The 11,260-nt window shown below is 50.3% G+C and overlaps 1 protein-coding gene across 1 annotated transcript in view; it reads right to left on the bottom strand.

Annotated features, from left to right (window-relative positions):
• armh3 (armadillo like helical domain containing 3) overlaps window positions 1-11,260 on the bottom strand; it is a 55,439-nt gene that overhangs the window by 32,239 nt on the left and 11,940 nt on the right. The window contains exons 7-15 of the mRNA XM_046339261.1: window positions 11,093-11,167; window positions 10,646-10,732; window positions 10,520-10,576; window positions 10,063-10,106; window positions 9,163-9,223; window positions 8,931-8,977; window positions 8,635-8,710; window positions 6,270-6,363; window positions 101-202 (exon numbers count right to left, since the gene is read on the bottom strand). Of these exons, the coding sequence (XP_046195217.1) occupies window positions 101-202; window positions 6,270-6,363; window positions 8,635-8,710; window positions 8,931-8,977; window positions 9,163-9,223; window positions 10,063-10,106; window positions 10,520-10,576; window positions 10,646-10,732; window positions 11,093-11,167 (643 nt within the window). The remainder of the gene's footprint in view (window positions 1-100; window positions 203-6,269; window positions 6,364-8,634; window positions 8,711-8,930; window positions 8,978-9,162; window positions 9,224-10,062; window positions 10,107-10,519; window positions 10,577-10,645; window positions 10,733-11,092; window positions 11,168-11,260) is intronic.

Raw genomic sequence — 11,260 nt, 5'->3', positions numbered from 1 at the left:
TGGTAGAGAGATAGAGAGATAGAGAGAGATAGTGGTAGAGAGAGATAGAGAGATAGTGGTAGAGAGAGATAGAGAGATAGAGATAGCCGTGTATTTAAACCTTTGGTGTCCTGCATGACGATGGAGGAGTACTTGAGGAAGGTGATGAGCAGGTTACTGGTCTGAAGGTTAGGATCCAGGGGAAGTTCTGAAGAGTTCATCACTGGAAAGCAGGACACACAACGTTGGTTCAACATTACACTAATGTTATGTTGAAACGTTGAAAGATCCATTTGGGTAACAGCTAAGAACCTTACTGTGACTGTTTTCAAATGAAACTGTCAAAAAGAAACTTAAAATCCCTTCTTGGCATCAAGCAAGGATTTAGCTAGGACAGTCTGGGAGGGGTCTGGGTGGAGAACTGAAAATGTGCCGTTGTTGGCAGAAAAGCTCGGAACTCTCTTATTGGTCTATTAATTAATTTAGAGCCTGGTGATGTCACCAGAAAGGTCAAAACTCCACCCCACCAAAACAGACATTTCAAACAGCTCTTACACTAAAAGGGCATTAGCACTTTATCTAACAATTTCACAGCATTGTTCCAACCTCATAGTGGAAATATAAAGCACAGATCCTTTAACAGGGAGAGACCCCTCAACAACTCCAGGGAGAGACCCCTCAACAACTCCAGGGAGAGAACCCTCAACAACTCCAGGGAGAGACCCCTCAACAACTCCAGGGAGAGACCCCTCAACCCCTCAACAACTCCAGGGAGAGACCAGTCAACCCCTCAACAACTCCAGGGAGAGACCCCTCAACCCCTCAACAACTCCAGGGAGACCCCTCAACCTCTCAACAACTCCAGGGAGAGACCCCTCAACAACTCCAGGGAGAGACCCCTCAGAGACCCCTCCCAACAACTCCAGGGAGAGACCCCTCAACCTCACAACAACTCCAGGGAGAGACCCCACAACCTCACAACTCCAGGGAGAGACCCCACAACCTCACATCAACTCCAGGGAGAGACCCCTCAACCTCACATCAACTCCAGGGAGAGACCCCTCAACCTCACATCAACTCCAGGGAGAGACCCCTCAACCTCACATCAACTCCAGGGAGAGACCCCTCAACCTCACAACAACTCCAGGGAGAGACCCCACAACCTCACAACTCCAGGGAGAGACCCCTCAATCTCACATCAACTCCAGGGAGAGACCCCTCAACCTCACATCAACTCCAGGGAGAGACCCCTCAACCTCACAACTCCAGGGAGAGATCCCTCAACCCCACAACTCCAGGGGGAGACCCCTCAACCTCACAACAACTCCAGGGGGAGACCCCTCAACCTCCCAACAACTCCAGCGGGAGACCCCTCAACCTCACAACAACTCCAGCGGGAGACCCCTCAACCTCCCAACAACTCCAGGGAGAGACCCCTCAACCTCCCAACAACTCCAGGGAGAGACCCCTCAACCTCACAACAACTCCAGGGAGAGACCCCTCAACCTCACAACAACTCCAGGGAGAGACCCCTCAACCTCACAACAACTCCAGGGAGAGACCCCTCAACCTCACAACAACTCCAGGGAGAGACCCCTCAACCTCACAACAACTCCAGGGAGAGACCCCTCAACCTCACAACTCCAGGGAGAGACCTCACAGCAACTCCAGAGAGAGACCCCTCAACCTCTCATCAACTCCAGGGAGACCCCTCAACAACTCCAGGGAGAGACCCCACAGCAACTCCAGGGAGAGACACCTCAATCTCACATCAACTCCAGGGAGAGACCCCACAGCAACTCCAGGGAGACACCCCTCAACCTCACATCAACTCCAGGGAGAGACCCCTCAACCTCACAACTCCAGGGAGAGACCCCTCAACCTCACATCAACTCCAGGGGGAGACCCCTCAACCTCACATCAACTCCAGGGAGAGACCCCTCAACCTCACATCAACTCCAGGGAGAGACCCCTCAACCTCACAACAACTCCAGGGAGAGACCCCACAGCAACTCCAGGGAGACACCCCTCAACCTCACATCAACTTCAGGGAGAGACCCGTCAACCTCACAACTCCAGGGAGAGACCCCTCAACCTCACAACTCCAGGGAGAGACCCCTCAACCTCACAACAACTCCAGGGAGAGACCCCACAGCAACTCCAGGGAGACACCCCTCAACCTCACATCAACTCCAGGGAGAGACCCCTCAACCTCACAACTTCAGGGAGAGACCCGTCAACCTCACAACTCCAGGGAGAGACCCCTCAACCTCACAACTCCAGGGAGAGACCCCTCAACCTCACAACTCCAGGGAGAGACCCCTCAACCTCACAACTCCAGGGAGAGACCCCTCAACCTCACAACTCCAGGGAGAGACCCCTCAACCTCACAACTCCAGGGAGAGACCCCTCAACCTCACAACTCCAGGGAGAGACCCCTCAACCTCACAACTCCAGGGAGAGACCCCTCAACCTCACAACTCCAGGGAGAGACCCCTAACCTCACAACTCCAGGGAGAGACCCTCAACCTCACAACTCCAGGGAGAGACCCTCAACCTCACAACTCCAGGGAGAGACCCCTCAACCTCACAACTCCAGGGAGAGACCCCTCAACCTCACATCAACTCCAGGGAGAGACCCCTCAACCTCACATCAACTCCAGGGAGAGACCCCTCAACCTCACAACAACTCCAGGGTGAGACCCCACAGCAACTCCAGGGAGACACCCCTCAACCTCACATCAACTTCAGGGAGAGACCCCTCAACCTCACAACAACTCCAGGGGGAGACCCCTCAACCTCACAACAACTCCAGGGAGAGACCCCTCAACCTCACAACAACTCCAGGGAGAGACCCCTCAACCTCACAACTCCAGGGAGAGACCCCTCAACCTCTCATCAACTCCAGGGAGACCCCTCAACAACTCCGGGGAGAGACCCCACAGCAACTCCGGGGAGAGACCCCACAGCAACTCCAGGGAGAGACCCCACAGCAACTCCAGGGAGAGACCCCTCAACCTCACATCAACTCCAGGGAGAGACCCCTCAACCTCACATCAACTCCAGGGAGAGACCCCTCAACCTCACATCAACTCCAGGGAGAGACCCCTCAACCTCACATCAACTCCAGGGAGACACCCCTCAACCTCACATCAACTCCAGGGAGACACCCCTCAACCTCACAACAACTCCAGGGAGAGACCCCTCAACCTCACATCAACTCCAGGGAGACACCCCTCAACCTCACATCAACTCCAGGGAGACACCCCTCAACCTCACATCAACTCCAGGGAGAGACCCCTCAACCTCACATCAACTCCAGGGAGAGACCGCTCAACCTCACATCAACTCCAGGGAGAGACCTCTCAACCTCACAACTCCAGGGAGAGACCCCTCAACCTCACATCAACTACAGGGAGAGACCCCTCAACCTCCCAACTCCAGGGAGAGACCCCTCAACCTCTCATCAACTCCAGGGAGACCCCTCAACAACTCCGGGGAGAGACCCCACAGCAACTCCGGGGAGAGACCCCACAGCAACTCCGGGGAGAGACCCCACAGCAACTCCAGGGAGAGACCCCACAGCAACTCCAGGGTGAGACCCCTCAACCTCACATCAACTCCAGGGAGAGACCCCTCAACCTCACATCAACTCCAGGGAGAGACCCCTCGACCTCACATCAACTCCAGGGAGAGACCCCTCAACCTCACATCAACTCCAGGGAGACACCCCTCAACCTCACATCAACTCCAGGAGACACCCTCAACCTCACAACAACTCCAGGGAGAGACCCTCAACCTCACATCAACTCCAGGGAGACACCCCTCAACCTCACATGAACTCCAGGGAGACACCCCTCAACCTCACATCAACTCCAGGGAGAGACCCCTCAACCTCACATCAACTCCAGGGAGAGACCGCTCAACCTCACATCAACTCCAGGGAGAGACCTCTCAACCTCACAACTCCAGGGAGAGACCCCTCAACCTCACATCAACTACAGGGAGAGACCCCTCAACCTCCCAACTCCAGGGAGACACCCCTCAACCACACATCAACTCCAGGGAGAGACCCCTCAACCTCACATCAACTCCAGGGAGAGACCCCTCAACCTCACATCAACTCCAGGGAGAGACCCCTCAACCTCACATCAACTCCAGGGAGAGACCCCTCAACCTCACATCAACTCCAGGGAGAGACCCCTCAACCTCACATCAACTCCAGGGAGAGACCCCTCAACCTCACATCAACTCCAGGGAGAGACCCCTCAACCTCACATCAACTCCAGGGAGAGACCCCTCAACCTCACATCAACTCCAGGGAGAGACCCCTCAGCCTCACATCAACTCCAGGGAGAGACCCCTCAACATCAACTCCAGGGAGAGACCCTCAACAATCAACTCCAGGGAGAGACCCCTCAACCTCACAACAATTCCAGGGAGAGACCCCTCAACCTCACATCAACTCCAGGGAGAGACCCCTCAACCTCACATCAACTCCACTGCAACATCCATCACTGGTAGGTAGAGACACACAGCCATTTATGTTCAACAACGTTCATTTAACTTCATAGTAACATTAATGGAATGTTATTTGAATGTTGAACGTTCAACCTAATAATGAGCTTTACTGTCGGTAGAGACAAGAAGAGAAGCTATGAAGTGATCCACTATTAGCTAGTCAAGACGCTATACGAGACAGTCAGGTGGATCTCACATCTCAGATGCTGGTTTCACAGATAAAACAGGGGCAACCACTTCTACTTCACCCCAGTCTCCTCCCTCCATTTTGATTTGTCCTCATCCCACCTTCCCTCCAATCCTGGATCAGGTCCAAGACGACTGGTTATGACATCATGGCCATGAGCCAGCCAAGCACATGGTCCACAGGGGGGAAAAGGGTGTGTGTGTGTGTATGTGTGTATGTGTGTGTGTGTGGTGACATGGTTCTCTACCTGAAAGATTCATCTGTATTTGAAGCCAGTTCCGTTAATATTTCATACAGCAAATGGCTTTTAGCGAGAAACACACACCATGCATGTTTTAACAGTTACATTGCACGTGAACTGACCAGGTTCAGATTGTGTGTGTTCGTGTGGTGCACGTGTATGGCGGGGTTATCAAAAATGGACAGCCAAAAACAATGACGTATTTCTTTAAAACAGAATGTTTCAGACGCTTGTTAAAATGTTTCCTTCTATGTCCACTGGTTTTAAGGGGGAAGGGGAACTAAAGGAGTGGAGGGGAACTAAAGGAGTGGAGGGGAACTAAAGGAGTGGAGGGGAACTAAAGGAGTGGAGGGGAACTAAAGGAGTGGAGGGGAACTAAAGGAGTGGAGGGGAACTAAAGGAGTGGAGGGAAACTAAAGGAGTGAAGGGGAACTAAAGGAGTGGAGGGGAACTAAAGGAGTAGAGGGGAACTAAAGGAGTGGAGGGGAACTAAAGGAGTGGAGGGGAACTAAAGGAGTGGAGGGGAACTAAAGGAGTGGAGGGGAACTAAAGGAGTGAAGGGGAACTAAAGGAGTGGAGGGGAACTAAAGGGAGTGAAGGGAGGGGAACTAAAGGAGTGGAGGGGAACTAAAGGAGTGAAGGGGAACTAAAGGAGTGAAGGGGAACTAAAGGAGTGGAGGGGAACTAAAGGAGTGGAGGGGAACTAAAGGAGTGGAGGGGAACTAAAGGAGTGGAGGGGAACTAAAGGAGTGAAGGGGAATTAAAGGAGTGAAGGGGAATTAAAGGAGTGAAGGGGAACTAAATGAGTGGAGGGGAACAAAGGAGTGAAGGGGAACAAAGGAGTGAAGGGGAACTAAAGGAGTGCAGGGGAACTAAAGGAGTGCAGGGGAACTAAAGGAGTGGAGGGGAACTAAAGGAGTGAAGGGGAACTAAATGAGTGGAGGGAAACTAAAGGAGTGGAGGGAAACTAAAGGAGTGGAGGGGAACTAAAGGAGGGAGGGGAACTAAAGGAGTGGAGGGGAACTAAAGGAGTGGAGGGAAACTAAAGGAGTGGAGGGAAACTAAAGGAGTGGAGGGAAACTAAAGGAGTGGAGGGAAACTAAAGGAGGGAGGGGTCTTGGTTGACTCTGGCCAACCGTTCCATTTTCCAGGTTTACCCCAGTAACAATAAACAGGAAAGATTTTTTTTTAAATAGTAACTACGTCAATTTAAACACTAGTGATTATTACTACTAATAAAGGTTTAATTTAATTCACTCATTCAGTCAATAATTAATCTGTAAATGTAATTCGTTCATGGAACAAGGTGGACCCAGAGTCCAGACCAATCATGTTACTCACTGTCCATAGAGAGCGGGGTTGTGCCAAGCGGCGTCGTGGGAGTGGTCGGAACAGGGGTGATGGGTGTGGTCGGGATGTCAATCTCTGGGTGACTCTGTTGATTGACAGGTGACAGAGCAAATGAGTGAGGAGAAGAAAGAGAGGTAGAGGAGGCAGACAGAAAGATGACTTGACACATGACTTTCAAGTAAAGCTGAGCAGATGAAAGCAGAACAAAGACAATTCCCCCTATTTGTTCTCCTCTCCTCCTCTCTCCAAACAGCGTCAGGTCATTCTATACAACACTATCAGACATCAGAGATGCTGGCATCTGATAGAACTAAAAGAACTTTAGAAAAAGAACCAATTACCCCTCCCCCTTCTTTATCTCCGCCCTCACCCCCTCTCTCTATACCTCCCACCCTCAACCTCTCTCTGCCTCCCACCCTCACCCCCTCTCTCTATACCTCCCACCCTCAACCTCTCTCTGCCTCCCACCCTCACCCTCTCTCTCTATACCTCCCACTCTCACCCCCTCTCTGCCTCCCACCCTCACCCCCTCTCTGCCTCCCACCCTCACCCCTCTCTCTATACCTCCCACTCTCACCCCCTCTCTGCCTCCCACCCTCAACCTCTCTCTCTATACCTCCCACCCTCACCCCCTCTCTCTATACCTCCCACCCTCACCTCTCTGTCTCCCACCCTCACCCCCTCTCTGCCTCCCACCCTCACCCTCTCTCTGCCTCCCACCCTCACCCCTCTCTCTCCTATACCTCCCACACTCTCTCTGCCTCCCACCCTCACCCTCTCTCTGCCTCCCACCCTCACCCTCTCTCTACCTCCCACCCTCACCCTCTCTCTGCCTCCCACCCTCACCCCCACCCTCTCTATACCCTCCCACCCTCACCCCCTCTCTGCCTCCCACCCTCTCTCTGCCTCCCACCCTCACCTCCTCTCTGCCTCCCACCCTCACCTCCTCTCTGCCTTCCACCCTCACTCTTCCCCTCTCTCTCTCTCTCTCTCTCTGCCTCCCTCACTCACACCCTCTCTCTCTGCCTCCCTCCCTCACCCTCTGTCCGCCTCCCTCCCTCACCCTCTCTGTCCGCCTCCCTCCCTCACCCTCTCTGTCCGCCTCCCTCCCTCACCCTCTCTGTCCGCCTCCCTCCCTCACCCTCTCTGTCCGCCTCCCTCCCTCACCCTCTCTGTCCGCCTCCCTCCCTCACCCTCTCTGTCCGCCTCCCTCCCTCACCCTCTCTGTCCGCCTCCCTCCCTCACCCTCTCTGTCCGCCTCCCTCCCTCACCCTCTCTGCCTCCTCCCTCACCCTCTCTGTCCGCCTCCCTCCTCACCCTCTCTGTCCGCCTCCCTCCCTCACCCTCTCTGTCCGCCTCCCTCCCTCACCCTCTCTGTCTGACTCCTCCCTCACCCTCTCTGTCTGACTCCTCCCTCACCCTCTCTGTCTGACTCCTCCCAACTCCTCCTCACAGTTTTGTTCCTAGCGACAGTAGAAGTACTTTTGTTCCTAGCGACAGTAGAAGTAGTTTTGTTCCTAGCGACAGTAGAAGTAGTTTTGTTCCTAGCGACAGTAGAAGTAGTTTTGTTCCTAGCGACAATAGAAGTAGTTTTGTTCCTAGCGACAATAGAAGTAGTTTTGTTCCTAGCGACAGTAGAAGTAGTTTTGTTCCTAGCGACAGTAGAAGTAGTTTTGTTCCTAGCGACAGTAGAAGTAGTTTTGTTCCTAGCGACAATAGAAGTAGTTTTGTTCCTAGCGACAGTAGAAGTAGTTTTGTTCCTAGCGACAGTAGAAGTAGTTTTGTTCCTAGCGACAGTAGAAGTAGTTTTGTTCCTAGCGACAGTAGAAGTAGTTTTGTTCCTAGCGACAGTTGATGTAGTTTTGTTCCTAGCGACAGTTGATGTAGTTTTGTTCCTAGCGACAGTAGAAGTAGTTTTATTTCCATCGACAGTAGAAGTAGTTTTGTTCCTAGTGACAGTAGAAGTAGTTTTGTTCCTAGCGACAGTTCAAGTAGTTTTGTTCCTAGCGACAGTTCAAGTAGTTTTGTTCCTAGCGACAGTTCAAGTAGTTTTGTTCCTAGCGACAGTTCAAGTAGTTTTGTTCCTAGCGACAGTAGAAGTAGTTTTGTTCCTAGCGACAGTAGAAGTAGTTTTGTTCCTAGCGACAGTTCAAGTAGTTTTGTTCCTAGCGACAGTTCAAGTAGTTTTGTTCCTAGCGACAGTTCAAGTAGTTTTGTTCCTAGCGACAGTTCAAGTAGTTTTGTTCCTAGCGACAGTTCAAGTAGTTTTGTTCCTAGCGACAGTTCAAGTAGTTTTGTTCCTAGCGACAGTTCAAGTAGTTTTGTTCCTAGCGACAGTTCAAGTAGTCTAAGTCACCTGAGCGAGAACAGTGATGAAGTTGCGGTTGAGGTGCACGGCCTCGTACAGCGCCAGGAGAATCGCCTCATTGGTCCTGGGGGAGGTCAGAGAGGGGTCAAAATGTCAATATCAGCCAATTAGAACAATGGTTCCAGATTGTATTTGTGACATCACACTGACTAAGGGACCAAAGAGGTCCCGATCACTCTGCATGGATGAAGTTGTCCTATAGACACTGAACTACAGTCAGGTCTGTGTTTTTCACCTACTAGATCTGTGTCTAAGGGCAACTTCTACTCTCGGCATGTACTTACTGTACTGAGAGCTTCTCATCTGCATCTGCAATGAACATACTGCCCACCTGTGGACAAGACAGGAATTACAATGAGAGAATGTTGACAAAATTGACAGTTGTTGAGGAGAACGATTAGTTGTTGCGGTGTGTTGGTGGGTCACATAGATCATTCGACTAGACATAATCTGTGTCTGGGAAAGTGGCCCAATATGTTGTACTATATTTCATTGCAGGATCAGATGTGTTCTTACCATACTGGTGAGTGTAGAGAAAAACCCTCCATGGTTCTCCTCCTCTTTGTCTTTGTACTGTCTGGAGACACAAGGAGAGAACATGACAATCTACATAAATGTCTGCCCTGGGGTTATGAGTATATGAATGTATGGACATGAAATATCTCATCATCTGTTACTTTAATGTGATCTGTTTCTAAGCAGACAGACAGCTCTTCCTGTTTCTAAGCAGACAGACAGCTCTTCCTGTTTCTAAGCAGACAGACAGCTCTTCCTGTTTCTAAGCAGACAGACAGCGCTTCCTGTTTCTAAGCAGACAGACAGCTCTTCCTGTTTCTAAGCAGACATACAGCTCTTCCTCTACAGACAGCTCTTCCTGTTTCTAAGCAGACAGACAGCTCTTCCTGTTTCTAAGCAGACAGACAGCTCTTCCTGTTTCTAAGCAGACAGACAGCTCTTCCTGTTTCTAAGCAGACAGACAGCTCTTCCTGTTTCTAAGCAGACAGACAGCTCTCCCTGTTTCTAAGCAGACAGACAGGTCTTCCTGTTTCTAAGCAGACAGACAGGTCTTCCTGGTGTTTTCACCCTGAATATTAACATCAAAACCTGGTTGCTCTGAGACACACACACACACACACACACACACACACACACACACACACACACACACACACACACACACACACACACACACACACACACACACACACACACACACACACACACACACACACACACACACACACACACACACACACACACACACACACACACACCTAGAATGCAAGCTGTCAAGCTGAGACTACAGAAAAAAGAAGGTCTCATTTGTTGAATAGAAATAGAACAAAAATATGAAAAGGTGAATTCTAAAGTAGATCATTTAACAAAAGTTGACAGTTAAAAGATAGTGATGTTTACCTGTTATATTCTGTCAGGGCTTGGCCAACCACCAGACCCATTCCCTAGGGAAGGACAAGAATCCTTTAGTAGGAGACTTTTGATGAAAACGTGATGACAGAATGGGGTATGTTAGTTCTAGTTAGTTTATATTTTATGATAAACACTCTGAAGTCTAAATTATGGATTCTTGGATTCTTGGTGGGAAATTGTATTTAATTTCCTGCAATTCTACACATCAAGACATGTGATGGAGAGAAAAATCTATTACAATTTTATAACACATTTTATGCAATTCTGCTCATTATGCCATGAGGCAGAGTACAACATTTTTATCTGAGTTTATCTCATTTCCTACAATTCTACCAAGTTTGCCCCCAACATGTTTCATTTACCCAACATTAACATGAGTCATAGTTTAATAAAGGCTGCTGTAAATGACAGGAATAAACAATACAACATCTACATGAATACTCACATCTAGGGTTGGTTCATCATCCACTATGGACAGCTTCACAATGTAGGGATTCACAGACTGACAACAGAGAAGAAGAGTTAGAACGGTTCCATCCTGTCAACAGAGGAGGAAAACACACCGGCTCACCTCGTACTTCCTGTAGTTGACGAGCAGAGCCAGGAGTACAACAGCATCATAACCATGTTGTCCTCTAGTAGACACATCTGATAGGATCTACACGGGGGGAGAGACAGACAGAGAGACAGACAGAGAGACAGACAGAGAGACAGAGACAGAGACAGAGACAGAGACAGAGACAGACAGACAGACAGACAGACAGACAGACAGACAGACAGACAGACAGACAGACAGACAGACAGACAGACAGACAGACAGACAGACAGACAGACAGACAGACAGACAGACAGACAGACAGACAGACAGACAGACAGACAGACAGACAGACAGACAGACAGAGAGACAGACAGACAGAGACAGAGACAGAGAGATATTGGCACGGTCATCAATTCACTAGGATGACATATTAACAGGTCAATACCCTGACATTACTGACATCCTCAGTAACAGTCTTACCTGCAGAATGGCCTCAAAGATGCTGTTGATCATAACATACTCTAGGATGGTGTTCTGACTGATGTTGTCTGTTACCTGCAACACAAAAACACTATTTGAAGAGAGAGAGAGCGTGTGTGTGTGTGTGTGTGTGTGTGTGTGTGTGTGTGTGTGTGTGTGTGTGTGTGT

Source organism: Oncorhynchus gorbuscha, unplaced genomic scaffold, assembly GCF_021184085.1.
Source record: "Oncorhynchus gorbuscha isolate QuinsamMale2020 ecotype Even-year unplaced genomic scaffold, OgorEven_v1.0 Un_scaffold_2574, whole genome shotgun sequence".
NCBI classification, from domain to species: Eukaryota; Metazoa; Chordata; class Actinopteri; order Salmoniformes; family Salmonidae; genus Oncorhynchus; species Oncorhynchus gorbuscha.
This window is presented reverse-complemented; position numbering and strand designations above follow the sequence as displayed.